The sequence below is a fragment of the Lineus longissimus genome, chromosome 15, assembly GCF_910592395.1.
Source record: "Lineus longissimus chromosome 15, tnLinLong1.2, whole genome shotgun sequence".
Classification (NCBI taxonomy): domain Eukaryota; kingdom Metazoa; phylum Nemertea; class Pilidiophora; order Heteronemertea; family Lineidae; genus Lineus; species Lineus longissimus.
This window is the reverse complement of record NC_088322.1, coordinates 8,845,962-8,865,421: the sequence shown is the minus strand read 5'-3', so window position 1 is coordinate 8,865,421 and position 19,460 is coordinate 8,845,962. Positions and strand designations below refer to the sequence as shown.

The 19,460-nt window shown below is 40.8% G+C and overlaps 2 protein-coding genes across 3 annotated transcripts; both read right to left on the bottom strand.

Annotated features, from left to right (window-relative positions):
- Positions 1-471: 471 nt before the first annotated feature.
- On the bottom strand, positions 472-9,966 carry LOC135499880 (uncharacterized). Of its 2 annotated transcripts, XM_064790904.1 has the most exons (7): positions 9,753-9,963; positions 8,283-8,495; positions 7,555-7,696; positions 6,443-6,585; positions 5,871-5,909; positions 4,671-5,081; positions 472-4,141 (listed from the first exon to the last, which is right to left on the bottom strand). In XM_064790904.1, exons 1-7 carry the CDS (start codon positions 9,814-9,816, stop codon positions 4,116-4,118), a joined length of 1,038 nt encoding a protein of 345 aa, XP_064646974.1. In that variant the 5' UTR covers positions 9,817-9,963; the 3' UTR covers positions 472-4,115. The 2 variants fall into 2 exon arrangements, with proteins under 2 accessions (XP_064646974.1, XP_064646975.1); XM_064790905.1 differs by lacking the exon at positions 5,871-5,909 and having other exon boundaries at positions 9,753-9,966.
- A 1,622-nt stretch (positions 9,967-11,588) lies between these two features.
- On the bottom strand, positions 11,589-17,814 carry LOC135499841 (tubulin beta chain-like). The gene is made up of 4 exons (XM_064790814.1): positions 17,668-17,814; positions 16,478-16,586; positions 15,674-15,784; positions 11,589-14,625 (listed from the first exon to the last, which is right to left on the bottom strand). The coding sequence occupies exons 1-4, from the start codon at positions 17,722-17,724 to the stop codon at positions 13,556-13,558; spliced, it is 1,347 nt and encodes a 448-aa protein (XP_064646884.1). The 5' UTR covers positions 17,725-17,814; the 3' UTR covers positions 11,589-13,555.
- Positions 17,815-19,460: the final 1,646 nt, after the last annotated feature.

Sequence of the window (19,460 nt, the reverse complement as noted above, 5' to 3'; positions counted from 1 at the left end):
TCTATTTCTGGTTGGAAAAAAATTGCGAGGACGGAAGCCTGTTAACTGCGCAAGACGCCATATGACGTCCTGGCCTAAAGACCGTGCATTGCGTAAGACGTTATATGGCGTCCAATGTATGTAAAATTACGCGGTTAACAGGCTAGACGAGGTAAGGAAATCTATTTCTTGTTGGAAAAAAAATTGCGAGGACGGATTGAGCATTTATTCAAGTGGGATTCGGGTAAGTACCTACAGTTTTAGTATATATATATATTCCGGCATGGTAATTTCTAATGCACTTTTTTATTTTCTTCACCTTGATAATCTGGCAATCTTCAAACGTTGAAATTACAACCATTTATAGCTAGGCCTATATACCGGTAGTATCTACATGCAGCTATGAAGTGCAAAAATGTTCAGTGTGATATCATTCAATGTGACCGTGTTACCGACTTTTTATTCTAAAAAGAATGAACATCAAAGAATATCTATATTATCATTCATTTTATTAAAATGAACACACCCTGGCAGTTATGCTAGCCGATAGGCCTATCAGATGTCAAAATGTAACAAAATAATTTAACTATGCCAACAAAAACATGCAAAAAGAAATAAAGACTATTATTGATACAGTCTACATACATACAGTTCATTAGAAAGGCATGGACAGACATAAGCATGGCCACATGATGATTTCCAGATAGTTTCTTTGCCTGCGGGGGGGGGGGGGGGGGGAGGCCTACCACGGTGTCCCATCAAAAACCAAAATCCTATTATTCGAACCCAATATCGCTCATGCATAACTAATTTTGGTTTTTGTTTTATTTGCAGTGAATCTGGGAAATGGAAGGGGTGGCGGGTGATTACATAATACACCGTTACCCCTGTTGTCTACCAGAACTTCAAAAGAAGCAAAATTGCCTACGAATAAAAATAATTCGTCATTGACGGGGTCTTTGATAGGAGACTGTGGGCACAATTTCCAGAAACAAGCAACTTCAAGGGACGCTTAAAGCAGCTTCGTAGCTGAAAAAGCTACAAAAAGTCTAGACTGACTCATGTGATTACTTCCATAGTAGTTTCTTAAAGCTATCTTTCAGTACTAAGGATTTTCTTGGTCAAATTCAAATACAATGTATTCTTTTCCCGTAAGGGGGGATAGATCGCACACTTTGACCCAACCCCCTTTATTCGCCTAATTTTCATATGTACACATGATGTCTCTTGTCACGTTCACCAGATGGGGACACTTCGTTTTAAATTTGCGCCAAACACCTCATGTTAGTAAACTTGACAGATTTCCCACACAATGCCCAATTTGTGCACCTGACACATTCACGTATCAAAAAAAGGGAGTTGTAATTCGCTGGTGTGGTTAAGATTAGAAACATACCGGCACTCAGACAGACCACACCACAATTCAAATTGTAAGGATACATGTAGGTTGAAACAGATAGAGATAATAACAGTAATGTACAATACTCAGCCAAAATATTCTGGTCTGTCATACATGTACACCCATGAACTTTAAATCCAGTATATACATACATTACACATTCAAAAATATTGCACTCTTTAAATTGCTAGGTTAAACTATGAGAAGAGATTTTAGGTTAGATTAACCGTGAAATTTTTGCTGCCCTAATTGTTGGCGAAAATGCTTGTTTTATACTAGCGGAAGACAAAATACCATGTTTGCTGCTGAATGAACTAGATCACAATGCATTTGAGTTAAAATTGTAATCAAACAGCAGCTTTGATATTGACACTGCATTTCTGAAAATCACAAAAAAAACGTCGCAAAAATGTCACGGTAATTTTAACCAAATTTGAATTCCAAGATCTTTTAGCCAACTTTAGTTACTGATGATACATGTAACCTCTTATTTATCAAGAAGACTTAAATGCAAAATACCCATTTTCTAAATTTCTAAGTATATTATATGTACTATGGAAATCCTTTTTCAGAGGTCAATGACCATACCTGAAACTTGCTCGCAAGTAACAGGCCTGGTTGCTGACCTCTCAGAAAGGATTTTGAAGTACATAGTACACAAATAACAGTTTGGTCTTCTTCAATATCAGAAAATTTTGATAATATTATATTAAAATACAATATATGCCTATATATATTTCTTCAAATATACATAATGATCACGTACATGTAATGCTAATAAGGAACTAGTATATGCCAGTGACCTAATCATTATAAATAATTGTCAATTTATAAAATGATTGTATGTGAACAGGAGATAGTGAACAAAAGTATAGTAGATAACTTTCTCCGGCAATAAGAATAAAATTTTGAAAAATACTTTCTACACATCAGAAATCTGTCGAAATTTGAAGATTCAACAAGGAGTATGATATACATTATAACGAATTATCAAGTTATAAACAGTCCGAGTAACAAGAGAATCGTCTATGGATAAAAATATTGCACAACCAGCTCTGACGAAACCAAGGTAAAAGTAGAAATAACATTAAATTAAGTACTAGTCTAGCAATACCCAATTATGAAATACCACAAGATCACATTCGCATCACATCACAACATGATATTTTACATCCCACGTCATAAAAAAGTGAGATTATATGTAAAGTAGAAAAGTCTATTTGCGAGTCACAAAATAGACATCTTTAAGGGGAGGATAGTTGTCACTAATATAATTCCTGTGGTGTAAAGGGTTCCACAGCACAATGATACAACAGTAAAGTTTAGGGTTCATAGTCTTATATCAACAACAACAAAGGCTATATCCTAGATACATGTAATACTTTTCAACAACTTTATACCATAACCCTAGTCTATCCTAAAAGCTTTTCAGTAGAACTTGGATGAGCTGCTCAATCATCGCTACAACTTGAGCTTTTCCTACCGGTAACCATTTTTACACCTCGGTGAGTAAGGCAAAGAGACATGCCTAGAATCTCAGGTTGACAGTGGCGAAAGGGCCAACCACTACACCACCACGGCCGGGCCCATTAAATACATTTACAAGACCAGATATCCATACTAAATACTTAGATGCTCCCTATTGGATGGTGCTGGTCTAGTACTTATGCCAGCTATCCTCATTTAGGTCATCTGAAAATCTCCCAGTCACATAACAACATAGTACTGAAAAATACACCCTCAATAATATATATACCACTGATTTCTGTACAACTAGTTGATTCATATTAATGCTCCCAAAAATTGTCATACATGTATTTAAGACAGTTCATAAGAATGAGTCACATTCAATTTCGTATGTGTCGATCAAATATGTCACATAACCTCAAGGTTACATGTACATGTATGTTAAATTGTAGAAAGGTGGCGTGATGTAACTACCCCACACCACCTGCAATTTTATAATTACTAGTACCGGTAATTGTTAAAAATTCTACTATTCAATATTCGATTTTAAAACGAAATAAATAGTTACATATTGTTACATAGTAACAAGTCATATTTTTACAGGCGCTGAGTTCATCTTTGCAAGAGAGGCAGATAGTTATTACTCAGTTAACCTGCAGTCATTGATGTCAATTTGTCAAATCATGATTTTTTGTGAGCTCTGTCAAAGTTTTAGAAATTTGAAAAGATCCAAAACACGACACTGAAATTGTGGATCCATACACAAACACTCACTCACCTCGACAATTTTTTGGTGAATTCTAGTTAAAAGTTAACAAATGAATGCTATTTTGGCCGCGGCAGTACCATGTGAAATCACATATATAATCATAAAAAGCCGTCACGAACATACAGTAACCCGAGAAATATTTGTTACCATTTTATTTCACGGTTTTGTGAAAAGGCAGCTTTAGCATACCACTTTTTCAAATTTAGACAACCCTGTAAAAGTTCAAGTTGAAACATTTACTTCAAAAGTAAAGCAGTAATCGGGATTTAGATTTTCTTTTTTGCGGCAATATATTTTTGTAATTTTCTGTAAATGTGATAAACACAAAATCAATGGTACACAAACAATTCTGGGTTGAGTACATTGTACAAGTAGCATTCTGCTTGAGTACCTGTGGTCCATAGGGTATTTTGGAAGCAGTGGAAGCTAGTCTGAACTCCAGTCGGCGATTTCAGATGATAACCATTGGAAGTGCCTCATGTCTTTTTTGTTTGACCATGTTCACTTTATCGGATAAGGTGCTGAAACTAAAATCAACAAAAAATGATTCGAAATTTGCAATTGAACGCATTGGATTTGAAACTTTACCTGTGTAATTATGCACTGAATGTAAATTTCAACATTGTCATTGCCAGGGTGTAGGCAGATATACAAATACTACACATATCAGGCTTTAGCATGATGACTGCACTGGGCATTGTGAATAACTGCATTTCTATTTTCCTGATCCACTATTATACGATAAGTGTAAGCCTTTCAACAACTTTGTGTCAGAAATGTATAAAAGGACGAAAGTCCTTATAAATAGATTTTTGATTGTATCAGCATTGCGTCATGGTATGTCACACATCAGACTGGTCAAACTACTCTCTCGACTATGGAAAACCCCTGTTTAATTGATTTCTGCAGTAAATGTCATGAGAAAGAGATATTTTAGAGTTGAAAGTTAAACTTCTTCATCAAGTCCATATGCCTCGTTACTCTTTTGAATGAATACTTTTTAAAATCTGTTACCCAGAAACTACAACAGATAATGAGGTTGAGCAAGACGCTTACCTGATTCTGTAGGGTAAGGTGGCCCATCAGATGGTGCATTTGGGTAGCCAGTTGGTGGCTCCGCCGGGGGATACATGGCTCCATCTGCATGGTATGCAGGTGGGTAAACAGGTCCACCGGGCGCTGGAGGATAGACTGGTGCCGGATAGGGGGGCTCACCACCCGGATAGATGGGTGGTGGTGCATCAGAGTCAGGTGGTCCGTACGTTGCACCTGTACCGGGATTAAAATCATGGTCAACGGGCCTCACTGGGTATGGTGTCTCGCTCGGGGCTACTGGGTGTGGCGTATCGCCTGGTGCTACTGGATATGGCATCTCGCCTGGTGCTACTGGGTATGGTGTTTGACCTGATTTCGCAGGAACTCCATAGGTGGCACCAGTGCCAGGGTTGTATCCGTTGTTTGCTGAGGCTGAAATAGAATAATTAAGAATTATTTAGGATTTGCCTCTGACCAATTCAATTGATGGAGACCAGTCATACTCAAAACACAACAGGAGATGCCTTATTATCTGCTGTATTTGCAACTCATTTTGAATTATTGTTATTTGGTTGTTCTAACCCGAATCTACAGAATTTGTCAGCACAGTGGATCCATCGAACAAACCTTTATTTATATATGATATACCCAACTAGTGATATGTATAAGAAAGAGAACACTAAAATGATTTCCTCATCGAAAGACAATGCTGCTTAGCAGATTTGATTACCCCTATTCTCAGTAGGAGAAGTGTAAGGCACGCAGAACTGGTCAAGATAATGAGTTGGGGAGCCAAGTGACACCATATCTGCTTTTGATGAGGAGAGTTAGCTTTAATTTGTCTGGAGGAGTATATTGTACTGAAGATCAAACCCATGACATCCTGGTCATGGGGCAAACTATCTCATGATTATAACAATAAACATGTGCTATGTGCAGACCCAGCATTGAACAAGAAAAAAACTACAAAACTGCAAAAATTTAGGTTCATCATAATCAATGAGTCAACCCATCCTAAATGGACCAATTTTTATAAACCCATTGAGTGGACCAATTTTTGGTATATGATCACTCATACTATGGGCTCCAACAACGCAATGGCATTTGCATTGTGGTATGACAGCATGCATTGAGGTATGTGTATAGCGTAAAAATGACCTCAAATTTTGAGTAACAAAGTAAACAAACTCCATGACAATATACAGCACCCTACAAACTTACTCTGCACTGGTTGGTAGCTTGTCATAGGCACCGCATTACCTAGATAAGCAAAAACAAAGGCAGGCATAAGCAAGAGATAAAGATATAGCAAGTAAGTGGCATAGACAATGGAAGAAGACCTTCATTAAGCCATCACCAATGTTGAGGAAAAGAACACAAAAAAATCTGAAAATGGAAACCCTTTGACAGTACAAATGTATAAGCAAACACCAAACACACCAAACCCCCAAAATCATAAAGAGCACAAGTAACCAGCAACCACAGAATAGAATTCCCACATTAACTGTCAACATTTTCTAAAAGGCCAATGCTGTTCGTTAAATTTTAAAATCTGTAACCAAATTTGAGAATTTTCAATTGCATATATTTTTACGTACTGAATATAAATGTCAACATTTTCTGCTGTGTCGACAGATATATACAGTACAAATGCTATATGCACCTAGTTTCAGCAAAGCTGTTCTAGGAATTGTGTACTTTATGTAGCAGCATATCTATTTTCCCGAGCAACCAGTAAATATGAACGATATGGTTTGGTCAAACCATACTTTGACTGGACGAGGCCTACTTACCCGTTGGCCCCTTGAGGACTCTTCCGGTGCCAGGCTTTTTCGTCCCTTGGCGTTTCCGGCACCAGCAGCACAGGGCTATGATCAATGCCATGAAGACGACAGAGATAATTCCGCCAATGACCACCCCGGCTAATCTACTCGGACTGAAATTGAAACAAACCTATGATACAGGGTCTGACCTAACACAGATTGTTTCATGTCGCAACCAAGCAAGACCAGGCCAGTTGAGAAACTTTGAGGGACAAATTAATGTTTTTTAGATTCAAGTTAGAAACATTGAGGGTCCAGAACAAAACACAGATCTACATGTGCTGTAAACCAACAAATTGTGAAGGCTCTAATATTTGGAATTTGCAGAAAGGTCTGGAAAAATATACGCAAATTCCACCTAAATTTGCCTGGTCACAAAATAGCAGACATGCATTGACCAGGTATATTAGACAATGTATTACACAATGCTTTTGCATCCAAAGTTTTATGCCAATGCATTTTATTGGAAACTACGGGAGAAAATGCGAAGTTACTCAAAATGGGAAAAAGAAAGAGTTCAGATGTCAAAACCTACTAAATTCACTTCAGGTCATTTCAAGTAAACTCAACTTTTCTACCGTGTCTAGAATGGTTTTTGCATTAAAAGTGACATCGCAATACATAAGTTTTCAACATAATTTTTCCGGATTGGTTTGAAATGAAACAGTTAGGTACTCCCTTCCGGGGTTTATCAGTAGTTCGTTAAACGTTTGAAAGTTGTAATTGGATTTGAAAATTCCCAGTTGTGTAAATAAATGTGTAAATTTCAACATTGCCACTGTGTATGCATTATATTGATAACTGCACAACGGCATAATGTACACTGTGTTATACTGCATTTCTATTTTCCTGGACCACACGTATACAAATGGCATACCCCTTTATAAAGTCAGACCCAATTTCGCAACCCCGTGACCACCCTGGGATCCCGGGATTTTCAAGTTTTGGGATTCAAGAGGTGAAAGTAAGCTCCACTGTTTATTATTTGTATCGACTGTCAGCACATAGCGGCGCTGGCCAAAAAAATGGCTGCCGCAGCGAAAGGGTTAATCGAGAATATTGCATCCAAACTCTTAACGTACTCATCTGCGAATCTACAACAACGCTGCCCTTTTTCTGGTCCGCAACAGTAACTAAAGTCATTGCTTTGGTGCCACTGCGGACAAATGAAATAACCGTAATGTGTCCCATTGGGGGCAACGAAATTTCTGCATGTTCTTGGTTCTGAAAGTGGAAAAGGATAAATTGAAAATGCGGGGCTTTCAACAGGAAAAGTGCACATGCTACGTACTGTGTTCATACTAAAGAGTACCCCAGAAAAAATTGTTATATATTACACCCTCTCTCTATTAAGGACACCCTTTGGACCGACAAGTGCTGTCCTTTAAAAAAATAGAAAAGGGATGTGTCCGGATTAGAGAGGTTAAATTGAATGGAGAAACCAATATGGGGCCAGGACTTGTGTCCTTAATAGAGAGATGTCCGCTTAGAGAGGTTCGACTAAGAGTTTTCATGAACTTATAGATTTTGTGATTTTTGAAAATGTAGCCTACGATGAAAACTTTTACACCAACATTTCAACTGAAATTTTGGCAGCCAGGCAAACATGGTATTTTCAAGTTTACGTACATGACAAACTCAAGGATGAAATACAATAAAAGAATTTGATAAGTTTCAATGCCGTCAATACGTACTAAAAATAGACGTTGCCATTTTGCTGACAGATGCAAAAATATGAACGAAGCATGAAATATGAAGGATGAAAGGTGAAAAAGTGAAGATTGTTTTAGCTATCTGTCATACACTCTACCTGAATTAGGGTGATCTCGGAACCGTCTTCTCGTCTTATATGCAGCCAGGCCGTAGAGGGTACCAACAAATATAGGCTTCTGAAACCAGGGTCTACTATACGCTCGTGGCCTACTGCGTATGGGTGTGACCCGGCCCCGCCCTCCCCCTGAAGGTCTTACACGGCCGATTCGTCCCCTTCCACCACCGCCGCGTCCCTTTCCTTCTATCAATGCTGTAAAGAAACAATTAAATATGTAGGACTCAATTCATTCTCGCTAATACTAACAGCACTGACTGTACAATTAGGATGAAAATATAGCAGCCAAACACTGACACACCGGATAGTTTTATGTCTCAAGAGAATCGTTACTGGCTCGATGAAAATCACGACTACATGTATAACATATAAACGAGGCAAAAGTATGTGACTGGTAGCAGTGTCCAAATAACGATTGATATCCCTTCGGCTAGGTGTAAGTTTAGTTGCAACTAACATCACATGTACGCCGTGCTATGCGCTAGTGACGTTACATGTAGTTGTGGGCTGCATACATTGTATTCGCGATGAGTTAATCAAGATAATTCGTGATTGGGAATATGCCAAATGAGTGAAAATTCATGAAGCTTGCACGCAACTCAGCAAATTTAGAGATGACACATTGTCATTTCGACTGTAGGTGTAGTGGAACATCTCTATTAAGGACACCCTTGAGACTGACAAATGTTGTCCTAAATAGAGAGGTGTCCTGACTAAAGAGGTTGTACTGAATGGAAATTGCTAATTTCAGACCAAAGCCAAAGTCCTTAGTAAAAAGGGTGTCCTGCTAACAGAGGTGTCCACTAAGGGAGGCTCCACTTCAATGTAAAATAGTTCATCCTGATAATGGATTTTTATTCAGTATGAAATCATCAATAAATTAATCAATGAATTATAAAATCAATACAACACAAGAGGGATTATCACACATTAAATGTCTCATTTTCCAGAATTAGTTTTGATTGATTCTGTATTGACCACACAACGTTTGAATATTCTGAGCGTATTTCATGCACAAAGATCTGCCCTGGGATAGTGTGAATTATAGCACAACCTGCATGGGTATGTCCATGAAGTATTAGGCCTGGCTAGTCACTAAAACTGACCAAAAAACTCCTTCTGGTATGTACATATCCTGAAGAGTAAATTTCAGCATACCATAGCAACGTGTGCAAGGGCAGAAGCATGCGACTGATCCTGGTATTATAGGATGCAATAATAAGCTACAGTGTGCTGCCAGTATGTAAACAATGTTGTATACAGCAAGAGTGTATACATGTATCCTCCAGTGTGTATACCTATACAATATCACTGCTCACACCAACAGAGAGGCGCAATAAAACCCATTGCACATTATGTCTAAACAAATTATTTCACCACATAATTTATATTCAAATTGAAGATTGTTACCTTGGCGACATTTCTATTGACTTAGTTATAAAATCAGCTTACCTAGATGTGACAAAAATAGAACGAGAAGGAGACAATGAATCGCCAGAATTTTGCAATCCGCCATCTTGATTTAGATATAAATAAGGCGTATAAATAATGAACCTCGTCCCCAGGTGCTGGCCAGGTCTCTACTTATTGATCGGTTTTTGCATCAGTGTTCAAGATGATATTCATCAGCTACGTTTAAACCCGGCGATTAAGGGGCGTATAAGACCACGTGGTTCAGGATGCAGGTTGATAAGATCTTAGAGTAACCAGACTAAAAGGAGCAAGTTCGCAGCCGACAGCAAACGTTCAATCATAGGCCTACATCCCGCCACAGCTGAGCGTCTTGTGTTACAACTTGTTACGGAACATTGCCTCATCCCCTTGGTTATTCCTTGGATAATCACTCGGTACTGCCCAAACACTTGGTATCATGTGCAAGCCTGCTTCGCAAAACATTGTTTATAGTAAAAAAAATTATGCCATGCTGTTTTCTTGCGTATATCAAAACAAAAATCTGAAAGATGACGCGGAAGATAAAGAAGTACATAGATGCTTCGCCTCGATCAAATTGAATTAAATAATTGACGACATCAATTAATCTGGTTACTCTCAGATAAGATCGATAAGAAGATTGGTAAGGGCATGTGCGTTCTCCTCCCCCAATAATACGGAGGTTACAATGCCCCCCCCCCCCCGCCCCCTATTTGAAACACATGCACAAGAAGATCAAAACTCCAGCCCAACTGACAACACTCGCACTTACTTGCTCTGGAGGTAGGCCTTGTGATTTAATGTTTTACTTCATTTTTATCAAGAATAAATAAATATGAATTCTTGATTTTATGCGTATTACTGATTTTTCAGTTGGACACAAGACTGCACTGTAAAAATGTTTTAATTCAAATTTATGCATACTGATTGAACTAAACATATATAATTACACTACAAATTTTATGTAGTATTAAAGGGGATAGGCAGGAGCAAGGGGTTAAATACTTACCGTCCTGAACTGATGTCGGTGTAGAAGTTTAAAATGTCCTAGGATAGAATGCCCGGGAAACAAAGGATTCTATCATGCGCTTCAATCTCTGAGCTATTGACGGTCAGGGTCTCTATAGAACCATATTGTAGAATACAATAGGGCCGGACACTTTTTCCAGGGGAGAGGGGGGGGGGGGCATTTGTTACTGTTACACCGGCGCAATCTCGTAACCGTGTGGGCTTGGGCTCATCCGCGCACTCAGCAAGCAATGAAGTATGAAATGTTACAGGTGATGGCCTTTTCTTCCTTGCTGACACGGGATCACTATTATAGCCAACCAACTGCACGCGTCACGAACTGAATAGAATAAGGTGGGGTTCAACTACAGTGGCACCCACAACGTATGCCCACTCGTGTATTTCAAAGTATGCAGAATGATGGCAAACGGTCACTTGAGACGGTGAGAATCAGGGTCTACTATTTAAAGGGACATTCAGGCCTTGAGAAAAATGGGTCGGTTCTGGCTACTAAACTTTTGAACTTTCATGGAAAAGGAAACTGGGAGTGCGGCCGTCTATGCCGAGTAAACGGATGAAGCTACATCAATAGGCCTCTTTCAGATATATGATACTAGTATGCAGTGTCAGAGGTTGCTTCATGCATTGTTTGACGGAACGGTCACTTTCGTGGACACGGCCCGCCGATTCTCACTGCCTCACTTCGCGACGAGAGTGTTTTTTCGATGAAATAACATGCCGATCCACCGTCGTTGTGCGTATATCCATCCTTCCTTGAAAGGAGGAGACTTTAGGACGTATATTCACCGCCGATAAGTCGGCATGTGAAAGAAGGTAAAACTGAATAGATTTGAAGTACATAATAAATATATCATCACGACTGATTCACAATTCAATCGATGCCGTAAATGTATTCGTTACATGATTTGATCGTGTTATGCTATTCAAATGCCCTATCGCAAGTAGAAAAACGCTGGCGTAATAGATTCCATACCTGACTGAGGAGGACGGGCCTTTAAATTTATTCTAGGCGAGTTACTTTCAATTCAAATGACAAATCACAAGTGACCCTTTGCAAGTGACACAAAAATATATTTAGATGAGAAACTCTTGAATAGTCTTACCCAGGCCAATAACACAAGCAGGTTGAATTTAATGAATTTTGAAATAACATGTAAGCTTATATGCCGAAGCTTCGCTCGACTCATTGTTCAAAATTACTGCGGTATGAGAGTATAGACAGCTGAAGATCACTCACTCAAATCAAATGGCGTATAGGTGTGTAGGTATTTAAAGGGAGACGCCCGTGCGGAGCTCTTTCTTAATTTTGTTATAAAAGCGACAACTCCCAACCGAGAGCTATATGATGTTTTCCACGATCGTAATTTCCGTGTTTATTCTTACATGAAACACAGAAACACAAACACTCCTGAATATTTTGAAATCGCTAAAATGGCTCGGGGGTCAAGGAGATCTACAGGATCCTTAAAAAGACGCAACATCATAATGTGACAGGCAAGTACCTTTTCCTTAATATCCTCATGCATATTTTCCCGCATTTTACATTTTTGGCTCCACATTTCCTTTGCCTTTACAACATGATATTATACTCTCTTGTAATTATCACCAGGAGTATATAATTGCATGTAATGTACTTGTATCAGCCTTGAATGAAATTTGCACCCTAGAAGAGCATGTAAGCTACAAATCAAGGGACCCCCCCACCAAGAACACCATCTCAACCACAACTCAGTTAATGTCAGCAAAATAGAGATGTGTGTACACCATTCTCCCTCCCCTGACTGGTGAAGTGCCCTTTTGACAACTATCTTTATATATATGCCACCGAGTGATTAGCAATCGGCTTTAGTTTTATCCCCCCCCCCCCCCTCTCCAACAAACGCCAATGTCAACCGCAATCTAGTTAATCACTTTGTTGTATTTGGTGGCAAGTCTTTTTTTATCACTGACCCCCCCCCCCCCCCCCTATCATCACAAACAGTGCCCAAGTATATGTTGATGTTATCTCTTATCTGAACTAATTCTGGGAATGAGTTCATGACCCAGAAAATGAGTTTACTCCTGGACAGTTTGACCTTGACATTCTACCACGTGCTGTTGTTGGGAGAATTGGGTGATCAGAACTTAAAACCCTTATTGTCACCCCCTATAATCGATGACTTCCGCAATTCTTTCGCAACAAACATAGTGCAACACGTAGGCTTACGCGTGGCCAATCTCCAGGTCCTCTCTTAGGTCTCTTATTGTATAGACATCATACAGTCATCTCGTTGCAACGGTTGGTCTATACCACTTGACCGATTTTACAAGCTTTGTCATTATCGCAGTCTAAAAGAAAATTATGTCCCATGAAGCAACAACTCATGGGTGAACGACGGGTATGGTGCCCCCCCCCCCCTTCGAACGAAAGGAGCTATTTTAAAGTCAATTATTTCACATAGGTATGACCAAATATGTTTTTTGGTATGACCCACAGTTGTTCTACTGCTTTACATGCTCAAATTGCATTCCGACGTCGTGCACTCAGTACATTAGTCTGTTCATTGGACACTGTAGTGTAGGCTGATCCGTATATATGTATATATACCGACTGTGCAATTATTCTTGGCTCCGTGAATGCTCTAGTCTAGTCCCAAGTCATAACACGTGGTGTAGTCTCCAAGCCTCGCCTCGCCTCGATTGTTAACGGTTGCTTACTGATAGACTATATCACCGTTTACTATTAAGCGTACTTTTGTCCTACGGAGCAAATGCTAGTTATTCTCCCGTTGGGAGATTGCAGGTGGTGATTATAATTAGTCCGCTGTCTCCTCCACCTCTTCCTCCTCGCCCTCTTCAGCCTCCACATCGTCCACTGATGCGTCCTGGTACTGTTGATACTCCGATACCAAGTCGTTTATATTTGCCTCGGCCTCAGTAAATTCCTGCAGGTCCATCCCCTCATCTGTGTACCAATGTACGAACCCCTTCCGTCGGAACATGACCGTAAATTGCTCTCCAATACGCTTGAAAAGCTCCTGGATGGCCGTGTTGTTCCCAATGAACGTACCCGTCACCTTCTGATCCCTCGGTGCGATGTCGCAGACAGACGCTATGATGTTATTCGGGATCCATTCCACGAAGTATTGATTGTTTTTATTCTGTACGTTTAGGATTTGTTCGTCGACTTCTTTCATGGACATGCGCCCGCGGAACAGCGCAGCCGCCGTCAGATAGCGCCCGTGACGCGGATCGCACGCCGCCATCATGTTTTTCGAATCGAACATTTGCTGGACTATCTCAGGGACGGAAAGAGATCTGTATTCACGACTCCCTCTTGATGTCAATGGCGCATACCCTGGCATGAAGAAATGCAATCTTGGAAACGGCACCAAATTTGTTGCGAGCTTTCTCAAGTCCGCGTTTAGCTGACCGGGGAATCGTACGCAAGACGTTATCCCCGACATCGTGAGGGAGACCAAGTGGTTAAGATCGGCGTACGTCGGTTCCTTAAGCTTAAGGGTCCGGAAGCAGATGTCGTAAAGTGCCTCGTTGTCGATGATGAATGTCTCATCCGTGCTTTCCAAAAGCTGGTGGACCGACAAGGTAGCATTGTAAGGCTCAACCACAACTTCTGATACCTTCGGCGACGGCACGACGGAGAAGGTTGTGAATATTCTATCCGGGTACTCCTCCCGAAGCTTGCTCAGCAGCAGTGTCCCGAGACCTGCTCCCGTACCTCCTCCGATCGAATGCGCCATCTGGAAGCCTTGAAGGCAGTCACAGCTTTCTGATTCCTTTCGTACGACTTCTACTACGTTTTCGACGATCTCTGCTCCTTCTGTGTAGAAACCCTTTGCCCAGTTGTTGCCCGCGCCATTCTGACCTGCAATTAATCAGTCATGACATGTCACATAATACATATATTACACTGGCACCAATTCTAAGTCCCCCCAGTTGATATTCAACGTGTCCGGCTCCATTGCATTCTGACGGATTATGGTCGTGTTCTGTATAAGAGACAATGACCATCAATTAATGTAGCTCGGAGATTAAAAGCGCATGTTGGAATCAGTTGCTCGACGGACATTCTGTCCTAGGACATTTCAAACGTTCACACTGGTACGTTCGGATCATACGGCTTGACCTGGATTGATACCACATATAGTTTGTCGACAACACGTTGAAGAATCCGGCAAGGAATCGGGTGTAGCAATTTAAAATGGAAGTGACTATTTGGCAAGCCCGGCTCACCAAACAGCGCCTTTTTTCTGCCCTGGATGGAGAGCCGAACTCATGCATATTCAACCATCCAGGAGCTCATTATCATTCGTGGCAACACGGTCAGCAACACTGGAGTTACAGTGAAACGCCTTTAGAAATGCACACTAATGCATTTAACATGCTTATCAGTTAAATCACGTTTATGACTTTTTTTGTAAATCCATACAGTCATGTACATGTACATGCTTCTTCATGGATTATTGACCAAAACCCGAGTTAATAACAGAAATTGAATCGAGAGCGGGAAGTCGGCCATTGTTAAATATGCGCATATAAATTCGAATATGACGTCACTGCTCTCTGATTGGCCAACATGTTGTAACCTCTCCGGCTCGCCAAAGAGGGTAGTATTTTTGCCCTGTTTGGCAAGCCCGGCTTGCCGAACAGGGTGGCTTTTTAGTGCTGTTTGGCAAGCGGCTCTCCAAACAGGACAAAAAAAGTTCCCTGTTCGGCGAGCGGCTTGCCAAATAGACCCGGCCATTTAAAATATGAAGAAGATGTAACGCTATTGCGGTTACGTCACACGGGTGTATACATATATGCATAAAATTTGCACCTGTCGAAACGGGCCCCCAAATGCTGTTGGTGGCCGTCACGGTACTCTTGAAGACCGGTGGGGTTCCAAGAGAGCCTGAATGAGAATAACTTACCAAAGACGAAGTTGTCAGGCCTGTACATCCTTCCCAGTGGACCTGATCGCACCGTGTCCAAACATCCAGGTTCAAGGTCGACGAGGACACATCTTGGGACGTAATTACCGCCTGAAATTTAGAAGCCAGCAAAATTTATGACAAAAGTCAAGTCTGTTACGAGCTAACAAGTCACCTAGAAACTACATGTGAGCAGATGTCGGTCAGAAGGTCAAGAACGAGATGATTTTGTTGATGTCATCAAGTCAAGTTTTTGTGTTGCTGATGAGCACCCACCCCTCGGGAAATGTGGTGCTGATTCTCCAGGTTGGAATAGGAACAAGGAATATATTCTAGTTAACGCATCGCGGACATGATAAGCGTCTCTGACTACACCCTGAGTCATGAATTCGGACAAGAAATAGCCTCGATCCCCTTGCACCGATTAGAACCATATCTAACGGAGTGGCCCACCTCGAACGCCCGAAATCAGTGTGTACTCCAGTCTGTAGTGTTCTGGTTCAGGGGCACGTCCATCAATCTCGTCCCGTAGACCATATCAATTTTATAATGCTTCACTTACGCACTTATTTTCCTAAAGGAACCAGGTCATTCTGCGAAGATATTGCCTGGCCCATTAAATAGGCTTCGATCCGCTACGTTGTGCATTGTAGTAGGGCGGGCCACCGCCGGACTAGATCTTGCAAAAACTATTCAGAAATCTAACCAACACCGAGGCTGCGCGCGTTGCCGCATACGCGTTTCCCTGGTGACCTCTGAACCAGGGATCGACCAGGTCAGGCCTCGTCAATAAAGGGAAATCACCTTGTGCCTCGTTGTAGTAGACATTAATGCGCTCCAACTGCTGGTCATTGTCGCCAACGTACTTCCCAGTGGGGTCTATCCCGTGTTCATCGGAAATCACCTCCAAAAACTAAAAAGAAAAAGAAATACATATACTGTACATGTATGTGAGGTAGCGAGAATTCGAGAAGACACCAAGAGAAGGACCATGGGCTGTGTTCCCCGCGGCGGCGTCATACCGCAAGCGTTTACATCTGTTGCAATTTCTGGCGTGAAATAGCATGTTATCAGACGTCGGATTGAGGTGCTCTCAAAACAAAATAATCAATGAAAGTCAACTCAATGTCTGGCCTCCTGGACGCCTGGTCAAAGACAGATACAAGTTTCGTAAATCATTAAGCATTCTTTCACAAACTATCATGTCAAGTAGAATAATCTTCGAAAAGTCAAGCGAATCGATAGGCCTATATAATGACATTGATAGGCTCAGACCCGTCTTGTTAATCACAATTTGGCTGACAGAGTGGCGCAGGTGGAAACATCCACACCTGTTACCTCTGAGGTCCCGGGTTCGAATCCCTGTAGGTCCCGGCACACTAATGTGACAGAGAAGGCGTCACTGTCGTCGACAGCGTAAAGTTCCTCCGGGGTCCATGGTTTCCTCCTGAGTGCTTACATTGCAATCGCCCAAATATTGTCTACTGAGCTTAAAATGTCCTAGTTGACTCTCGGCTCTCAGCTCTATATCTTTTATTACTTTTGGTCACTTTATGCCAATCGCTGAAATGACTCGGCAGTGCACCAATATAAAAGGCAAGAATATATCATATATTTCGGAGTTACATCCAGAATTTAGTTTAACTTTTACGTCCAGCTTTTTGCTACCTTTTACAACTTCTTAAAAATAGCTTACTAAAAAACAAGTCTACTTGACGCTTATGATCAGTGGAGAGTCAGTGCCAACCCCTGTTTAATGTAATCGACATGAACTGAGGAACCGACTGGTACATTTGTGAATGTAAAATCCTCCCCCCCCCCCCCCACACACAGGCGCGCAAAATGAATTATGTTCCCAGGCTGTGACATCGTGGACAGGACTATGATGCCAATTTTACAGCAAGGATTAACAACTGCGACATGTACGAGGAGATTGAGACAGGGATTCGATTTGTGGAGTGGGTGGGCGGGTGGACTAAAGTAAGTTGGCCTACCTTTGCGCCTATTTGATTACCACACTGGCCAATCTGCATGTGCACAATTTCCCTCATGGTGGCTTGATGCTCGCTGACCGGCGATATTTCAACAGTTAGTATACCGGTTCATCTGGTCCTGTTTTATATTCACCCGACGTGAGGTCATGAATTCAGATAAGCGGTGATGACATGAATTTCTCAATGATAGGCAAGGTCAAAGTTAGGCGATTTATGATATATTTTTTCGCTCTCAAAACCTGTATGCAAAGAACTATGGAAACGTGCATCGCAAGCAGACACTGTTATACCGCGGATGTATAACTGATGTATAGTGCTATATACATCAGTGTGATTACAGAGACATAGATAACAGTTCAATGACCGCCAAATTAGTTTGTTTATGGTGGGCAAGTGCACATTTCAATGCCGACGATGTATAGCTAATACAAAAGACTTGCTCGAGTGGTGTTGACAAACCAAGTGTAACAAGTGACATGACAACTGGACTCGTTTTCCGACATGTATATATAGCACTGTACGCCTGTCCACATTCTAAGCTAACAATGTGCCAGTTCGCAATGTCTCAATATTTTTGCAATAGCGATGACGATGTAAGAAAAAATATAAATGATAATCAGTGTTCCCATTTATACAGGGGCTTCCACGCTTTGATATTGACGTGGCCAGAAATAATTATATCAGCGATAGTGTATGATTCATTAATTGCACAACTTTTGATTGGCTTATCGCCAAACGGTTATTGCCAAACGAAGTGCTTTCGATTAGTTAGTTAGTATCCTGCTAGATGGCGAGACATCCAATGCTATCGGAGATAAATCATTTCATTGTCTAGATTTACATACTTAGGGCACTATTTTTGCCACCTCCTAATCATGATGCTTTGTGTCAAACCTCGGAAAAGAAATTAAAGGAAGTCTCTCTATTTTGTTTAAAAAAAATTGAAATATTTTTTAAGCTGGTGCTGTTTTCCTCCTCTTTTAACACAACCGTACTATGTGAATATGTTACTTTCTAATCCTCTCAAACCTAATCGGAGTCGGAGTTAATTCATTCATTCATTCATTCATTCATTCGTTCGTTCGTTCTCATAACATGACATTGGAAAATATTTTCAAATTATTCAACAGGCAGTAATGCAACTTAATGATGCGCTTCATTTGAGGCTTCATCAGGTTAAAACAGTCTCTGTAAGCTGGCTATCCGCCGTTTAGTAGAGCACCTTCCACGCAGACGACACCACTGTTAGGCCTACATGACGAAATATTGTCTTTCCGATCACTGTCTTCTGGCGGTTGTGACCAGCAGACTGGTTGTTATATCTGTCTATATGTCAAGTCTGTAGACTGAGGCGGATTACTTCGGTCACCGCCACGGTTATGTAATTGTCGAAATGTTGTCATTCAGAGGTCCAATTGACTCAAGCCAACATTCAACATTACTGTCATGTCAAAAGAAAATTTAAAGGCGCCAATTCGTGAGATTGAAATTGAATTTGAAAAGTTCCAAAAGCATAAATTGCCCTACGTACAAAGTATAAATCTTAGTACTGCCGTTGTGTAGACAGATATACAGATAGATAGTTTCGGCAATTCTTATGTCTCATAACTTTACACGGCATTGTGTTAAACTGCATTCCTAGTTCCTGGACCACCAGTATTTACGAACGGCCTACCCATTCAAAGGGACTCAGCGTCTCATGCAGCGATGATCGACCCTTTCAAATAGGAGTCCACCTGTTTCCAGTAAACAATGATACCCTATTTCGGAGGATAAATTACACTAAAATTATG